The sequence below is a fragment of the Cinclus cinclus genome, chromosome 11 (genome assembly GCF_963662255.1).
Source record: "Cinclus cinclus chromosome 11, bCinCin1.1, whole genome shotgun sequence".
Taxonomy (NCBI): domain Eukaryota; kingdom Metazoa; phylum Chordata; class Aves; order Passeriformes; family Cinclidae; genus Cinclus; species Cinclus cinclus.
Genome location: NC_085056.1, coordinates 9,229,838 through 9,248,755, shown reverse-complemented (window position 1 = coordinate 9,248,755; position 18,918 = coordinate 9,229,838). Strand labels below are relative to the sequence as shown.

Sequence of the window (18,918 nt, the reverse complement as noted above, 5' to 3'; positions counted from 1 at the left end):
AAGCAGAGCAGAAGGGAAGCAATGACACTAAGAGTGCTATTGTGGTTGTTGAACAGCAGCTGGTGTGTGTCTGTCACAGGGTACAGATGTGCTGGAGTTGTAAAACTGTTTTACTTTTCTAGTTATAATGAAGCAAGAGCACAGAGAGGAGGTGGATTTGTCTGCTGTTCCGTCCTTGGCCCTGCCGCACGCGGGCAGTGTCCAGGGCCTGCACTCGATGCGCCCCCAGCTGCCTTCACCAGAGCAGGGCCACCCCCATGACAGCTTGCTGTCCACGTCACCCAGGAGCCTCGTGTGTCCCGTTCAGCCGCCCTACACGGCCATGGTGACCTCGGCCGTGCCTCACCTGCCGCATATGCAGGGCAGAAACCTCAGCCCAAGTGAAGAGTGTCATGTTTTGCCTCCTGCTGTGGTTCAGTCTTTTCAGGTAACATCAGCACCTCCTGTGAGGCCTTCTTACCAGCCTATGCAGTCTAACGATGTGTACAATGGACAGCCTGGTCTTCCTATGAACTCTGCCTCCAGCCAAGGATTTGATGCGATTTCATTTCCGCAAGACACGGCCGTACCTCATTTGATAAATCTCAGCTGCCAAGCTCTACCACCAGTGCAGTTCCATTCTTCAAATCCAGGTTCCGTGTCAGCGTCGAGTCCAGCAGGACACCCCCTGGCACATGCAGCTCATTCGGGACAGTCGTCTGCTCACCTGCCATCGATGGGATACCACTGCCCGGGCACCGGGCAGGGCTCCATCCCCTCTGCGATGAGCCGCACCCTCGGCCAGGCTTCTCCGCAGCTGCAGCAGGTCCCGTACCATTCCCCAAACCCAGCCTCCGCTTCTTCCCCGTCCCCGACGGCTTCCCACCCGCTGGGCCACTCGCCGCTGTCCGGCCCCTCTTCCCCCCAGCTCCAGCCTCTGCCTTACCAATCTCCGAGCTCAGGACCCGCCCCGTCGCCGCCGCCCGGGAGCCGCTCGGGGCAGCACTCGCCGCAGGCCTCCAGCCCCGCGCTGGCAGCCCTGGGCACGGTGTCACCCCTGGGGGCCCACCCTGTGTGTGACTCATCTCCCTTTGCACCCGAGGGGGCAGCTGTTCACATCAAACCGGAGCCTGAAGACCGCGAACTGAATTTTCAAACCATAGGACTACAAGACATCACACTAGATGATGGTAAGTGGATATAATATTGCAATACTGAGGTTATAATGGGCATTAAACTACAAAGTGGGTGTGGGAGAGTTGTTTTGTTTAGAACACACTGCTCTTCGCAGAAGGAAATTGATATCACCAGAATGGAGTCATATTTTTGTGTCCAAAGCAACAACTTGTTTAAAACTAATTATATTGGCTGTTAATTTGTACTTACAGAATTGATGCGTTTTAGTCTGATTTGCCTGCAGATTTTGGTTTTGTCATAAAACAAGACTTGAGGATCAACTCCTGCGCATTGACATCTTGTATTCAAGAAAGCAATTTGAAGCCTTTTCTGATTGGCTAATTGATAAGTTTCAGTGAAAACCATAATACGATATCTAAGTTGCATAGATGTAGTTTGGAGTCTTGTTTCTTGGAGTTGTCCCAGGTTTGAAGGGCAGGCTGGTGTTTTGATAATCTATCACATGCATTTTGGCACTGTCTTGGTCTCCTCACAGACATTCTGTAGATACTTGTCATCATTCAGCACCTCTGCTCACAGTGGCTGTTTGCTTTCTCCACTCTGGCTACCTTTTTGAGAAGTTCACTTGTTTAACATAGGCAGAACAAGGACATTATAATGTTAAAGGCCAGACTATAAAAGGACTGTATTGTAAATATTTGGACAATTTTTAAATTTATATATTAATTAAATAGTTACAATATTTTCCAACCACGTGAAAAAAAAAATCAGTTCCTAAACATCAGATTGAGGTGTAGATGCAAAGCAATTTAAAGGAAATGTCATGCTAATAAAGACTGGAAGACCAGAAGGCCTGGCCTTTAAAGTTGTGCAAAATGTGTTTGGTTTTGATGAAGGGAATCATGCCAGTGTCTCTTTTCTAAAGTAGCCTTAAATGTTGTGGTTTGGAGGTTTTTTTTAACCATCCTTGGTAATTACTTAATTGCATCAGCAGTAGAATACAGACTTAAGTGTAGGCCATCTGTTAAGTATGTGTCAGTCCAGCTCTCTGCATAAACGGAGCTTTGCTATTGTTACCTCCAGACAGTAGTAATAAAACTTAGTCAGAAATGCCGTTAAAGACGTGGCATAGTAGGAAGAAAACAAGAGAAACCAATCTAGTTGAGCTTTCAGTTCAGTGGCCACCTTAATTAAACAAAGCTCTCTTTTTAGCAACACTGTTTATCAATCAACTTAAGTTTATTTAGAAAGGAAGGAAGAGACTGATTCTGTCAAGGACTTGCTAAGGGGAGAAAAGCAAGGCTTTGTGAAACAGCATGCAGCAAAAAAATAGCGTTTTATGCTTCTATATAGAGGAACAAGAAAGAAATCTAATGTTTCAAGAAGTGTCAGGTTAGAATCTACCTTTCTCTCATCCTTCTCTCCATACCCACAAAAAAAAAAGATGTAGAAACAAATCAGATATAACTAAATACTGTAGTTAGACTGCTCATAAAGTAATCAGAAGGGTTTAGCACTTACTGCATCTTGGCAGTATGCACATTAAAAAGAATTTCTTTTTCTCTGTGTCACAACTATTTGTTGCTTTTTGATCCTATCTCCTTGCTTAACACTGAAAGAAAGTACTGCCTTGTTCCTGTGCTGGCAAAAGCATGGAGTCAGCAGGGAGAAGCTCTTGGAGCCCCACTGAAAGCATGGCCACTTGCTGTGGATTAGAGTACAGTGAGCATGGGATTCAAATGGCCACAGCTTAATTAACTTCTTTCTTTAAATGGTTGTTCTACAAAATTAAAGAAGTTGTGAGAACTGCTGATTAAACATACTTCATATATGTAAAATTGACCATGGATTTAAATGCTGAACTTGCCCTTGGCAGGAGCACTGGGTTTGTGAGCAGATTCCTGCCTTTCCCTTCCACGTCGCTGCCGTGCGATGATTTCCTGTGGAGTGGGTTTGGGGCTTGTTTGCATTTCCAGTCTCCAAATACAAATCAGATGTCGAGCATTAAACCTGCTGTTTCAAAAGTCTGAAAGGGCACAGTGACAAGAAGCAAAGCTGCTCAGTTCTCTCAGTGTGAGTGAATACTTCCTCTGCTTAATCAGCTTTAAGGGAAAAAGAAAAAAAAAAACATGTTTACTCATGAACACTTTTTTCAATAATTCATCTAACATATTACTCTGTTTTAAAAAATAATTCTAAAATTTCTTTTTATGTGTAATTGAATTTTAGTTTCTGTACAAATAGAGCCAGGCAAAAATAGCAAATAGACTATTCTAAAATAATGTTATAACAATTAAAGAAAAAAATCCAAACATAATTACATACATAAAATGAGTATTGATACAATATGTTCTCTGAGTTAATACATCAAACCTGAAAGCTCTGCTTAGTTGGAAAATAGGTTTTTGAGGGTTACCAGTTAAGGCAAATAAACCTCTCAAAATAAAATACTAAGTCAAAGCCAGTTGAAAATTCTTTAAATCATGTCTGGATTACTGGCCTTAAATATTTAAATCAGTAAACAAAAAACTGTGAGAGTGTAAATTATGCTCCTACTTTTAAGTAACGTACACTGTTTCAAAATTAAAATAGTATCTATTTCTTTGCCAAGAAAATAAAATATTTCAATAAATATTTTGCAAAATTTCAGTGCAGTATGGCAGTGCTACCCCATGATAAATTAACCCCAGAGTTAACTGTGTATCTTGACAGAATCTGATTTAAAATTCTTAAAAATAAAATCCCAGCAAAAAAAACCCCAGAAAACTGGGAGATCCCCACCTCCAGATGTGGCAGTGTGGATAATAGTTACATTAATTCATTTAAGCCCCCTAGAAGTGACTTACATCCTCTTCAGCCAACATTCAGGTCTTTTCTTAAAAACACACCACAACCCTTTCCAAATCACTACCTAGTACAGAACTACAAAGCTGCTTCATCCATCAGTGCTCAAGCCAAGAGCATCTGGATTAATCTTGGCCCAGCATCTCCTGGAAAGTGTTCCCTGCAAAGTCCAAGGTGTTTGCCAGTGACTAGATGGAGAATCTTTTTAAATGTTGTTGTATTCCTTTGCCCTTTACCTGGGCTCTGTTCAGACTGTGGTTGAGGGCAGGTTCCACAATAGAAAGGCAGATCCTGCCCATGTGTCTGCACAAAGGACACTGCTTTCCTTTTTCCCCCATACTGAACTCTGTGTGACTCTTCATTGTCTTGTTTTTCAGGAGGACCTCGTTGATATCCTTAGACTTTTCTAATCTTCACCTTTTATTTTTTACTTTTATGTTTTTGTTTCCCATCTTCCCATCCTTGCATCCTACAGGGAACATCTTCTAGTTCACTTGTCACAAGGGATCAAAATGCATGAGGTCACAGAGATACAAAATTCAGATTACATTATAAAATATATTTGAAACACTACACAATTTCAAAGTAGTATTGTATGCTACTACTTCAGAGGTATTCTGAAAAAGTTCCCTTTTCTGCTTAGGTTTTTGCAGTAGTCAGGCTGCAGAGGCTCAGGGACTTTTGGGCTGGAACTAAGTAAAAGCAGCTTCATGCAGTTTTATTCATCCCCTCTATTTTTTCTATCCCCCAGTGTGTTGGACTTTTTTTCTGTTTCAGCTAGTCAGCCCTCTGTCCAACTCCTCAGGTTAACGTTTCCCTGGATAGACAGTGGATTGTTTAGGACTGCAAATAGATGTAAACAAGGCAGCTGAAGTGACTGGAAACAGGCATCTGGTCATTTCTGGCCTTTCCCATATCCATCATCCATACTGGGCCCTGCTGCATGCCCATCTAATAAAGTTTCTTCCACACTTGAAAGAAAAGTTACTCAAAGTTAGACTCAGTCTCGTTATGTAATGAGGCCTAATTAATTTCCACCCCCCCGTTTTTAAAAAGTTCTCCTAATGTAGTGGTTTACCTATTCCTACTGTCAAGTTATAGGTTTAAAACTGTTTCCATGCTGTTGATCTCCAATTTAATCCTTTGTGGTTTGCAGTTTAGGAGGGAGTTTACCTTGGATTTCATGGCTTTCTAAGTGATGAGATTCCTAACATGTACACCTATATTTAACCATTTTTAAGGTGGTGTTTGTATTCACCGAACCAGGATCACCTTCTACTAATCCTCTTACATTTTGTTACTCATTGCATCTCCATTACATAAAGCTGGAGATTAGAAAATCCAGTATGTGCATTTACTGTAAATCATAACTAGAAATCCCCTAAGGACTTTGTGTATATAAAGCAATAAGGCTGCTTTATCAGACATATTCCATGCAGAACTCTAAGCCATTAAAATTCATTCATTTTAATTGTTCTGTGATAACTCTCCATCTGATAAATTCTCTTGCTGAGAAGCTCAGATTATTCTGATCATGGCTAGATGACTTGTACATCTTTGCAGGCAGGTTTTTTTTACTGTAGCTTCAGCTTAATTTCTGGAGAACCAAAGTGGTGAGTAACAGGAAAATACTGGAGTAGGACTATACTTTGTATTTCTGTCTATATTTAAAACTTGCTCATTAACAGATCAGTGTTAATTAATGCAGCATCCTGCCATCAGAGGTCTGCAGAAGCACAGAAAGTTCTGAATGCTGGAGTCTGGTGTAGTGTGGAGGAGAGCAGCTCAAACTTGAGGTGAACATCTCAAATCCAAGGTGTTTTTATTGTCTCCTGAGTACAGAGTGAGGTGTTTCACCTTGCAGTGTGTCCAGCACGGCCAAGGACTGACTCTGACCTTACACTGTGCTTGGAACTCCCAGAACAATCCTGCACTGAAAGGCATTCTGAAAACTATACCAGTATAAACTGGTTAGTAAAGCTGTGTTCAAACTCCTTCTTTCTTAGCATTCTGGTTATTAAATCTGTATTGTCATGCACTATCCATGCAGTGAGGTGCATGGTGCTGCAATGAGATGTTGAGGTGATAAGGCAGAACCTGAAATGTATTGAAAGATAATGGAAATCTACTTTGAGAAATGTGTGTTTATGAACAAAATAAAGATCCAGACTGAGCAGTAGTTTAAAAGCTGAAGGGTGGAGCAGTGAGCAAAGGGGAAATGTTTTGCATCAGGGGTTGTCAGCAGTTAAACGGTGCTTTGACTGTATCTTCTAGGGGATTCACTCACTGTGTCCATAAAATCTGTGTCAGTGAGGCATCCAGTGAGAAGACCAGTTACAGATTTCTAATGTGTAAAAATGTCAGCTAAATCCTCACATGTCTATGGCCAGCTCTCCCTGTGAGAGCCACAGAACATATCAAAACTAATGGAAACTCAACTCAGCTGGCTCACCACTTCAAAAAGATTTCCATTCAGGAATTAGAAGAGGTTAGAAACTTCTTCCATCAGTGCAGGTGGCAATTCTGCACCAAGGTGTGGCTGCTGGCAATTGCCAGCTGAACTGGAAGGAGCTCAGCTCACCTTGCCACCCTGGAAAAAATCCACACCGACCCTTCAGCAACACTGCCTGGCCCATGTGTCCTCTAGAGCCAAGGCTTGTGCTGAATTGTGTGTCAGACTCAGCTCCCTCTTGTGTGAGAGTAAAGGTGTAAACATGGCTGCAGTGAGTTGGTTTCACCAGGATACAGAAATGTGGAGTGTGACAGCATCACCAAGCCATGAGCAGGGTACTTGTTGTGCAGCAGCTAATTTGCAGAGCTGGTGCTGTGATTCTGCAGGCACATTTAATTTTTCTGTACAGCTATAAAGATAATGTGCACACAAAGACTGTACTCCAACATTCCATACAGTTTACTGGAAAGAAAGAAAAGTAGTACTGCTTAGTGAAGTTGGCATGAAACCTGAAATTTCTAAAAGCAAACCTGGTCTATGGCTTGCAAGGCAGCACACCATGTCTGTGGTAGTTTGCCACAGCAGCCATGCTCTGCTGTGTGACTGGCTTGGTCTCAGCTGGCTGCTCCAGCACAGATGACTGAGGGTTAATTAGAGCCTGGCAGCTTCTTTTTTGTTAGGGGGAGTTGACACTTGCTGGCCATGTGGAGTCAAAACCAGGCTAAATATACTGCACTAAGCAATGTGATGTAGTTGCAGAGATTCTTCGCATAAATTCAGCTGGTAGAGTTCTGTCTGGAGTTGACAGAAGAAGGTGTATGTCCCAGGAAATGTGTGCTGCAGTCTGCCCATAATTTTCCTTGAGGTTTGCTGATCCTTGCTACCTCTGTCAGGAGAGCAATTCACTCACCTGTCCTCTAAAACACACGATTTGTATCAAACTTCTTCCTGTGAAGCATATTGAAGAAACTCCACTCAGTGCTACTCACTGAAGCAGCACAGCAGACAGTCATGCATTCTAGAATATTTTGGGAGATTTACTTTTCTAAAACCAGTACATCTAGATTATGTCCCATAGCCCACACATTCTGCTTCAGTTCGGTAGCAGGAAAGGATACAGGCTAAACTTTTAATCAGATAGTACTACAAAAACAGGAAATTAATTGACTCCTATAGGAAGAGATCCTGAAAATCAAATGGGATGACTCCAGGAGCTCTTTGGTCTGCCTGCATCCATAACAGAACTCTAATTTTAAGTTGACTTCCTGCTTTGACCCACACCAGGTGCTGATAATCCAGGGTTTAAAGCTTTTCTTAACCTTTCTTTACTTAAAGACTGAGTCAGGACAATGAGGTCATTCAAAAAAGTACAAATTTTTGATCAGTTAAACAGATCTACCAGGTGTCATTTTTCTTGATTTTTGTTTCAACTTCCTAGTTTTCATTTTGGTTTTATTTTCTTTGGTTACAGAATGCATTTTAGTAGTGTTTAAGGTAGTAAAAAGCTTTCCCAAATGTTCAGGATATTACAAAGTATAAAGGTATTTTTCTTGTATATTTTTCTGGTACCTCAAGTTCTGTCTAACGTGTGTGTGTAGAACAAAATCTTTATGCTGTATCACACAGTTGAAAAGGTTGTTGCTTTATGTCCCACGTTTCCCAAACGAGAAGCAGTGTGTGCCCAAAGGCAGTGCATGCTCTGTTCCAGAAGGTGCTGGCTGGAGATGCTGTGTGTGCTGTGCATGGCACAATTTGTCAGGGATTGATAAAAGCAAACACTCAACACTGTCAGCAGCTTTGGTAGTGCACACAAAAACCTCAGGATCTTGCTTATGAAACTAATTAGAAAAATTGCTCAGAAACTTATTTCCCTGCCAGAGCGACATATAATCCTTACTGTATAAGTTGTGCTGTCTTTATGGTGCAGAGGCTGTTGCTTTATGAGCTAATGAACTCCACTGTTCTCTCTGGAGGCTTTTTGTCAGTGTTTGTTGTCTGCTCTTTTGAAAGCTTCACCTTTCTAAAGAGGGTTGTTGATACAGTTAATTTGTTTCATCGTGATGCAGTTTCCTGCCCATCTCCCTGGATTCATTAGATCTTTATTTAAATATCACTTTCTTGCTGTTTCTACCATAATTGATGGGGGAAATGATCTTATCTCCTATTATTTGACAAGAATTTGTCCTTAATGTACTCCTTTCCTTCACAATGGTAGCGGACCTTTTCATTGAAACCCAGATAATGCTTTCCACTTCCCATTTAAACACATGTAACTTTACACTTTGAACAATTAAGCTTAAAAAGTCACCCAAAGAGGTAATTTGAGCTGCTTGAATTTCAGAAGGAAGTAAGAGTAGATTCCTTTGTTCTCCCAGGAGTCATCCCTAAGCAGGGCTTAGAAACCATGCTGGCAAAACAAGTGTGTGCCTCTATCCAGAAGGCACAAATTAGCTAGGGTCCAGAGTAATTTTGTTAATTGTGTTAAAACCTAGTTGACTGAACTTGCAACCCTGTCTTGGGCAGGGAAAAAAACCCAAATCCAACCCTGTTGTAAGTTCTGCATAGCCACTGATCACAGTTGAATAAACACAGACTTGTTGGTTAAAATAATGAATATGCTATTTGACATTGATCTTTCCTCTAGGAAAAGCAGTTCCATGAAATGCAGCTCTGCACCACCTGCAGGTTTCTCAGGTGGGCCAGGTCTGAGGGAGCCCCCTGTGCCAAGATAACACTTGGTGTTCTGCCACTCACTGTGGTGGCCCTGCTGCAGAGCCATGCCTTGGGTAGGGTGTGCAGTGGGACAGCAAAGGGGAGCCAGCAGCTGAAAGCAGCCACAGCTCCCTGTGCTTGGTGGAGAGGGAAAATGGCACCAAAGGTTTTGTTTACTAAGACTCTTTTGCCTACCCTGGAGTTGCTGTCAAGGGCCACAAGTGCTTGTAATTTGACCACAGTAAGTAAAGCAAATTGAGAAAACTGAAGGAGGAATGTTCTAAACACAAATACTGAAATCAAATTTAAGTAGTATAAATTCGTGATATACAACTAGGCAGACATCAAAAACATTAACCATTACCTATATGGCTCTGGCTGCTAAATGAAAAGTAGCTATACAAGTAAATATACAAGATAAGTGATCCTGTTTTTAATAGGCCCTCTGATTACTTATAAGTAGTTACTTATGTCACATATGCAGTGTTTATGAATGAAGCGGGATATTTAAATTTAGTGCTGTTAAAAGAAAAATGAAAATCACTTCCTGGTTGAGTGAACTGTAACTTCTTGGTTTAGTCCAGTCAGTAGTTATGTCTGTCTTCTTCTCTGACACAGACAGTTTTATCTCTGACCTGGAATACCAGCCATCAGGTTCAACAGAGAAATGGACTCAACATTCAGCACTCATGTCCAACTCCTATGTGGAAAATCTAGAGGGTGAGTCTGCTTACTGAAATGCTTCAATGTTTGAAATTGGAGCACAAAGGAAAGGGGAAAATGTTATAAGAATTTTAAGAGCTGCAAATGAAAAGCACTGTGTAATACTGAAGTATTGCTGTGACTGGACACCTGTGTATTCTGAAATAGTTGGAAATTTAGCGTTTGTGAACCAGGTGTACACTCATTCAGTAAAAACCTCCACTCAAAGTATACAGAGCTGCCACAGAACTTCCTGAGTGCTGTAGGATCTAGTGAAACAGCAGAAGAGGATATGAAAATCTTAAGACAAATATGAGCAAGGTAGAAGAATGGCCAGATCAGTTAACTTAGAAATTTGGAATGTTTCTCTTTTTCAAAAAGATGAAGCAATGGCAGTTTAAATAGATGGAATACAGTGCCATTCACCACCAGTCAGAGTATTAGGAATACAGGTTCGTAACTAGATTTAGAATTGAATGTGTACTATAATTGACTAAGAATGTCTGGATTTATTATTTCAGCTTCTTTATTTCACATATAAGCAAGATAATTAAGCACTATGATTCTTCTGAATACTAATGATATTGGAAATTGTTTCATGGTATATTGGTCTTGTTTGTGTTCAGACTTTTAGTGGTTTTCACTTTATTACAAACATGCCTAAAATGCTGAAGAACTATACTATCCTTTTTTTTCAATATATATACATATACAAATACATAATAAACACTTATAACACATTCTACTTTCTCCATAGATTTTAAAGGCTAATAACTGTAAATGTACAATAGACTTGGTAACAGTCAAATAACCAAGCTCTTCATAAAACTTTTACACAATTACTATTGTAGACTGATCCTAAGTTTGCTTATGAAACTGAAATAAACCACACTGGTCATTTGCCAGCTTTCAAGAAACTTAATTCTGCTTTCCTTACCTATCAAAATGTTATTAGTAAGGTAAGTAGCTCCTATTTGGAATGGCAAAGCCAGAGAAAGGACTGTACACCAAGATGGCATTCCTATGTCTTGAAACAGCAAATCAGTTAGTAAAATACAAGTTATAACTTAGATTATTTCAGTGTTCTACACTATATTCTGTGCAATTCAGAATCTGGTGGGTTCAGAATAATTTTTGAAGAGCATGAGTTCTTGAAAAATGAAAATTCAGGCTAATAATAAAATAACCCTCAAATACCAGTATCCCCAACCAAAAAATAACACATAGGGTGGCAACCCCCAAATTTAGGCCTGTCAGATATATGCTGACAGGTCCCTTTTAAAAAAGGGCACATAAATAGAAACCCAGACCCATAGAGAAGTACATTTATACACAGGTGTTAGCATTTGACAAATGCAATTGAGAAACATGGCATTTTTAAAACTTAAAATAATGGATATTTTATGTATTTGGCATAAGTTAGTGTGGTGTTAATACAAGAGATGGGATTACAGAGGAATGTAGGATGGTTTTGTTCCTTGAAGAATGTTCAGTGTCAAGTCAGACAAGTTAACTGTATCCACTGCCAGTACAGAATTCTTACAGAGCCAGCTTTTAGGCTTAAATTAGGAAGAGCACAGCTTCTAAATTATACTGCTGCAGAGGAGAGCAACTGTGACTGTAGTGTGCTGCAGGCGATCAGAGCATCTGATCAAAGGCAGGAAGTAACTAATGGAATACTTGAGTCATCCTTCATAGAAGGGGTAAGTGAGATGTCTGCTTCAGGGAGTACCAAAGCATGAGGAGAACCCACATGAGGAAACATCTCTGCTTGATTGAAGGGAGTGCACAAAAACTTAATGAAAAAATTAAATCTTGTTTTGTAGCAGTTTCAGCATCACAGGCTGTGACAAACTCAAAAAGACAAACTGTAGAAAACAATCAAGCTTATGAAGATATAATAGGTAGTCGAAAGGGTCGAGTAGTTGCAAGCAGTCTGCAGATTATTTATGAAGGTTCATATTAAGGTGTGCAATTACTCTGCTGTCAGAGAGACTACAAGCTGCTTCCACATGCAGAAATCAGAAAAGAGCATAAAAGTTATGAAGTTAAATGGGAAATGTGACCAACAGATGACAAATCAGTTATGCAGTTAAAATTAGATAAGTGATCTTAGAAAGTTTTGTGTAGTGATGTTGACAGTTGAGGAACTAAAGATTCTCATGCCCAGAGTCTTTTGAAAAAGAGACATGTTGCAGGACCTGTCCCAAGGTAAGGTGTCAGTAAAAAGGTTTCAGCACAGGGACAGTGACAATTGTCCTCAAGCAGATGACGTGCCAGACAGCAGCTCTGGAAAAGGAAGCAACAGTTAATTATCAACTGTAATGTAGAGCCTGGGTAAATGAGACACTGCTGCTGCACTTGAGCTATTTGGAAGGGTGAAAACCAAAAACTGCCTAGAAACTTCTACAGGCAGATCTTGTGATTAAAGAAAACCAGGCAGTAAGAGAAAAAGTGCAAATTAGAGTAAAGGAAAGAATAAAACCTGCACTCATCAATACAGTGTTAACTATTCTCATTCAAAGCTGTCTTGAATTTTAAATGGATGGTTCTATGAAAACTTGCTCAGTAATGTTAAAAGTAGTCTTGAAAGGGTGAATAAATGCTAGGAATGTGTAGGGAACAGCAGAGAATAAGAAAATGCTACTCTTTAGATCTGTTTTGTGGCCACATTTTGTCACTGATGCCACAAAGGAATGAGATGAATGCCTGTTGTTGGATCTGCTAGAACTCTGCAGCCAGAAAAAGGAATGAGGAGAAAATGCCAAATATAATAAAATGAGTGGGGGGCACAGAAAAGGTAATGGAAGATAATTCCTGGGAAAGAAATCAGTAAGTGGCCACCAAGTCATCCCGGGGCAAGTTCAGCACGTGTAAAAAGCATTGCTACTGCTGTAGGGAGTTAAGCTTCGGAATTTGCTGTCACAGAATGTTGCAGTTGACAGAATTTTACACAGACCTTAGAAGACCCCAGGGAGAAAAATCTGAACGGGACCATTTGGTGCAAAAGATACTGTCTGTAACTCAGGAGTTCCCTGGGAAAAACACATTTTTGGAGGGTGGTGGAACACCCTGGGGTGTTGTATTTTGCATTGTTGTATTTTGCACATGTCTCTGCTCTTGCCCATTGCAGCTCGAGTGGTGTGTAATCTGAACTCGTTTGCCTGAAGTTCTTCACTGAGGTTTTCAGGCAGTATTTTTGACTTAGAAAAACCTGAAGTGCTTGTTAACTGCCAATAAAGAGATTTGCTTGTCCTGTAGGAAGTAGATTAGTGGCTTCCTGCAAGGCAAAAGAGGTTACTTGTATTATTACCTGAAAGGCCTGTAGACTCAGGAATTTCCTTTTCTTATATTGTTATATAAAATATATATACTTAGATATACTTCTGTTTTCCTTTGTGCTCCAGTACAAAAGATTTGTCTTTTAGCACACAGAGAGGGGATATTAGATACAGAGCAATTCAGAATCATGTTAGTTTTTGCTTGGCATTTGATTAAAAAAGATAATGCCTTTGCTTTTGATATGAGAACTTCAAACACCTTAAAAACACCTTAAGAGAACTCGATATTATAAATTCATGGTTGGGGGTGGGTTTTAATTTATCTGTAACATTCAGGATTTTATTATTAGAAGCACCAGCTTTCATGCTGATGTCATGCTTCATAACACAAGGGCTTTGTTCTATTCAAATCAGTGAACTTGGATCACTTTCTGTAGGTGGGAATTGCTCCAGAGGGGCTGGTCAGTGCTGGAACAGCTGCTAAGATCAGCACCCATAGCTCTGCGTGTCACTCACTGCACAAATGGCTGAGCTGTTCAACCTAACTTTACGTCTTTAAACTCTGGATTGCAAATTGCAAAGTGTGGAGAGCTCATCCTGAGCAGTTTGGCTGTAAGGCTGTGGCTTTGTCAACTGTCCACTGCAAGCCTTCAGTGGCCAGAGGCAAAGCCCTGGGCCTCAGGGGCAGGGGAAGCCTGGGTGCTCCAGCTGCTTCCTCTTGTGCAGTGAGCAGGAGCTGGAAACAGCCAGAGCACAATGGGAAATGAAAACCATGGGAAGAACCCAGTAAAACACAGTAAATGGTTGCTCTTATTTTACAGCAGATCCAAAAGTCTGAGCTGCTTCTACTCGGTTCTACCCATACTGATGTTAGCGTGCTGCTTCATATTTTGAAATTTTTAATTTTGTAGGCTGGAGCCTCTATCTGACATTTTGTGCTTTCTCAATGCAGTGTGTTGCTCCTTCAGTGCAGCACAGAGAGGGAAAAGCTTTGCAATGCAATATTGCAGTATCACCAGTATTGACCAGGCCAATCTAATCTGTCTGGAGCAGATTTTATCCCTACCAACTTAACTTCTGTTCTGTACAATCTATTTTTAGCTGTTAGTGTAAATTTGCCAGCCAGCTTACATTCTAGATAAATACTAAGGGAGGAAAAGGTGAAACTATTGCATATAAAGTAACAGCTGAAATTCTGAAGTCTGGGAAAACTGCCAAAGAGGTCAATTACTTAGAGAAAAGTTGTTAAAATAATTTCCATTTCACAGCCTGATATTTAAAAAAAAAAAAAGGAGAAAGAAATGTTTTAAAAACCTGCTGTATCACATTTTGATCTGTGCCATATCTGACAAGTTTTCAAAGTGCAGTTATCACTGTGGTATGGAGGAATATGCCACACATGTACACAGTGCAGTGTGTGCACCCCTCTCTCTTTTTGTCTGCTCCAGTCATTATTTCAGGATTAGTCACCTGGACTGTTAGCACAGAAAACACTTTGTAACATATTTATGTCATCCACTCAGCTGACACTGATCATCCACAATGATTTTAGGTATCAGGAGGTACCAAATGATTACTAAATGTTGGCAAGGTCTCTATAATGCTTTAGTGTGTAAGACATTTGTGGTTCCTCCTGACTTGAGGACTGAGTAGCGGTTCAGGCTATGGGATCAGCAGTCAACAGCTGGCACCACAGGTACCAAACAGGCATGGATTTAACTGGAAGGGGCAGTGGACTGAAAAGTCAAGGTCCTATTTGCACAGCTGTTTTTCTAAAGTCTAATGAAATTAGTTCTCTCTGAAGAGGCAGCAAAAGTATGAACCACAGAACATACCTAGACCTGCAGACAGAGCACATGAAAACCATCCTGGGGATCTGTACTGCTGAATCCCAAACAAGCTCTGCAGCCTTCCCCTGCAAACTTGTGCTGAAGAAAGAAAATGGTATCGAGACAAGGAAACTTAACAAAGCCATGCATGCTGCTTTCCAGTGTCTAGTTGCTAATGGGATGGGGCTCTTAAGGTTAAGCAAATGGAAGCATGAAAGCTTTCTAGCTATATTTTTAGGACAGAGTAGCCCCTGCAGCCCATAGTCAAAACTAGGAGAGGTGGGATAAAGCAGTTTTTTAAAAGTAAAGAAATTCTATTTTGTTTGTAAAGCGTCAGCAATAGAGCCTGAGCATGTCCTTTCTCAGAATTATTGAAATTTGTTCCTCTCCCAATTTGTCACCTGAAGAAGTTGAGTTTTGCTAGACAGTATTGTAGAAAACCTGTATTTATGTGCATGAATTAAGTTTTCAGTTTTAATCACAGACTATTACACGTTGTGTGCTTGCCCCTCATTGGAGGAAGATGACATGTCATGCATTCAAATACTGGCCTTTGGATTTCTCTTTTAGCCTTTAATAGAAAAAGGAAAATGCTGTTTGATTTTGCCTTCAGCCTTGTACATTTTATGCAGGATTTTATCTCTTCTTACTGACTACGTGATTTACATTTTAAACTCCTTTAATTTATACCATTCCCCATCAGAAAGACAAGTTCTGATAATGTCGATATTATATGATTATTATATGTGCCATGAAAGATTAGAGACTGATCTGAGCTGCTGCCTTCTGCAAGTTCTGCTTTCCTTGAAGCCTTTATTTTTAGCCTCATCTAATCAATGGAGAGTCTTTTGGAGTCTGCAGGCTGACCCCAGTGCATTTGTTGGGTACAGAGTTCCAGACAGCTGAAATGGACATTATAAAATAGGAAGATGTGTGAGTTGGGAGCCAAAGTCCGTGAAAGAACACCTTGGCCAGACACAGCAGGAAAAGCATTCTGGCTTTTTTTTGAGGCCTGCGAGGTGCTCTGGCAGAACACTGATTTGCATACTTATTTTGAAAAAAGCACACTTGAATACTGGTTGATTTTATAAATTAGTAATTCTTATAAAGTCACTGGGACAAGTAAGATTTCTCCACTATAATTCTCTGTTGGAATGAAGACATGGTCCTGCATTTGCCGAAGAAATGGTAGATGTTTCTAATGGAAATCCATGTAAACAAGATAAATTTGTATTCACCACATGCTAAAAAGTATTGCAAAAAAAACCCACTGAGCTACAAAACAGCTTCACATAAACAAATCAGTGGTTATTTAGAACAAAGGAACTCAAACTAACCTGTGGCTTTAATAGTCTACATAATGGCTTCTGCAGAAGTCTGGCAAATAAAACCTCATGTGGCCAGCTATTTCTTCAGTGTAATGTGTTTTAAGGAGAGTGCAGTGTCAGTGGCTGTGTGCTGTTCAGTTGAGCACCTCTGCCTGTGGGAAACACAGTACATTGCAGGACAGACCAGTTTGTGCTGATGGTACTAGTACAGATACAGATCAGCCATCAAAATTTAAGTAAATAATAATTTCAGAATACTGAACTTCAAATCATTATTTTAAATGTTTTTACTGTAGCACTCATGAAGGTTTTAGCAGTACTGAACTCAGCTGGGGCACTTGATATGCACAAAGCTACTGCTCAGTAGGTAAGAGCTTTTGGAGGTCCTTAGAGCAAGCTAATGAATGTCCTGACAGAAACTGGTGGAGCACAGTTCTTATGAATGATCATCTATAATTTGTGGGAAAAAAAAAAAAAAAAAGTTGTGGGTTTTTTTAGCAGGCATTTACTTATGCATCATCTTGGCCTAATAAAAATACCTGCAGTCACACAATTTCCAGTGTCATAGTGCAGTTAAATTCATTGAATGACAGTTTGTTTTGAAGCCAGATAAATTGCAAACCTTGTAATGCTTGAGGGAGTTGGCTTTTCCATAGTGTGTGAGACCTGTTAGATCCATTGGGTTCAATACTGTGTGTGTAAGAAGCTGTCCTTGCTCTCCTGAGGAGGAAACCATTGCAGTGATTGACTTGTGGATAGCAAACACCTCCTGCATTGCACACAGGGCTGTGCCAGGAGGTGGTTTTAGCACTTTCCCGAGCGACTTTAAAGAATATAGACACAAGCTCTTTTCAGAGTTGGATTTTCTGTTACGTGGACTTCAGTCTATTCACAATATTAATACATTTTCTTTCAGAACCACTTATGATCCTGCTGCCATGAAGGACAGTGCTCAGGCTGTTCAGTGCTATAAACACAAAGGGCCATTTACACCATCTGTAGATTGATTTTATGCTTCTACCAGACAGGAATGGTTGGTAGGAAACTAAATCCTGCTATGAAAAATTAAGGTAGCATTAAGAAAGGTGGTGAAGTGCATCAACACTGTTCTGTAAAGTTACCTGATGGAGAACAAAGTAGCAAAACCTTAACCAAATCTGTTAAGATGTTCAATAGAACCAGCTTATTAGCAGAGCAAAATGTTCTAAACATAAAAATGGTCCTTAGTCAACAAAAGGATCCATTAAATACCTGTTTATAGAAGGTCCAAGCAAACTCATGCCAATGATTAAGGAAAAGCCTCTATAATTCAGCCATTCAAAGTGTTGCTGAGAAAGAGATATTATAACCTACTGCCTACTCAGTAATGGGAATCGACAGAACTCATTGCCTCTAACAGTGAAATAATACAGATCATGCTTATAGTCCAGCATTTTTCTAAAATGTTTCATTTTTATTTAATGTGATATTTTTCATGTCCATGTAGAATGTTATTCCATTTTCTTTGATAACATTACCAAAGTCAATTTTTGTGAAATAGACATTTCTATAACTGATTTTACACCTAGCCTTTAAAATGATAATTTTTATCATCTTCCACCCTCAGTTGTCCTGCAGTGAATTACATGGGATTTAGAGTAAGACTCCAAGATTGTGATTTCTTAATAACCTAGGTTAACTTTGTCACATTCATGGACGTGTCCCATACATGGATACACAAACTGGCCTGCATATTAGTCCATCCTAAATCTTCACTGTAGGGAGATTGACTGGTAAAAATTAGTTACTGTGGTTTCAGAGATGCAAATATTCAGAAAACAGGCCCAATTAGGTATGTAGTGTTTAAAAAGAATATTCTATTAACCTGAATCCAAGTTCTAAGGAAGTTCTGTAAGTAGCCTGAAAGAGCCAGGTTGCTGGAGTTGTTTGTTGTGCTTGTCACACCCTTGAACAGGAGTTCTGTGGGGAAATCTCAATAAACCTGACCTGTGCTGTGCCTTTCAGTTACCTGCATGTCATGAGTACTCATGTGCTTATTTTCTTCAAGGGGCTTAGGGAGTCTCCAGCATGGATTATGGCAGGACATTTTTCCCCACTTGCTTAACTGTTGCTGAACCAGGCTCCTCAGTCCTCTCCTGTTACTTAACAGCATCAAGGTTTAGCACTGAAAGTATTTCTTTTAAAAAGGGTTATACTGATGAGTTCTGCCTTTTGGAAAGCATAAAAACCTTTTAATATTTCTTCTTTTATAGTGAATGAGATCATAGGAAGAGATATGTCACAGATCTCAGTGTCACATGGAACAACAGTGGCCAGCCAGCCTGCACCTACGTGTCCTGGATCTCTGGAGACGAGGATTTCCGATGGGATCCAGTAACGGATAAGCTAACGACTCAACATCCATGGAAACTTCCCAGTTTCTCTGAATATTTCTTCATCCTCTTCCTCTTTAGACTTACTGTGCTTCCAACTCTGTGGCCTTTATGAACTGGAACAGTGGATCCTTGCAAAGCCCTTTTAGTGGGTTACATTTTTGATGTAGAGACAGAGCATTTTAATTATAGTTCCTCAGATGCTGTAAAGAGACTTCTTAAAATGGACACACAGAATCTACACCAGATATTTTAACTGTTTTAAAGTTACAAACAAGCTTT

The 18,918-nt window shown here is 40.2% G+C and overlaps 1 protein-coding gene across 2 annotated transcripts in view; it reads left to right on the top strand.

Moving 5' to 3' along the window:
- NFATC3 (nuclear factor of activated T cells 3) overlaps window positions 1-18,651 on the top strand; it is a 60,782-nt gene extending 42,131 nt beyond the window's left edge. Inside the window, exons 9-11 of one of the 2 annotated variants that reach the window (XM_062499777.1) lie at window positions 123-1,169; window positions 9,743-9,844; window positions 18,517-18,651. In XM_062499777.1, coding sequence (XP_062355761.1) covers window positions 123-1,169; window positions 9,743-9,844; window positions 18,517-18,641 — 1,274 coding nt within the window. In that variant the 3' untranslated portion in view covers window positions 18,642-18,651. The remainder of the gene's footprint in view (window positions 1-122; window positions 1,170-9,742; window positions 9,845-18,516) is intronic. The other variant, XM_062499778.1, reaches the window with a different exon arrangement.
- The last annotated feature ends 267 nt before the right edge of the window (window positions 18,652-18,918 follow it).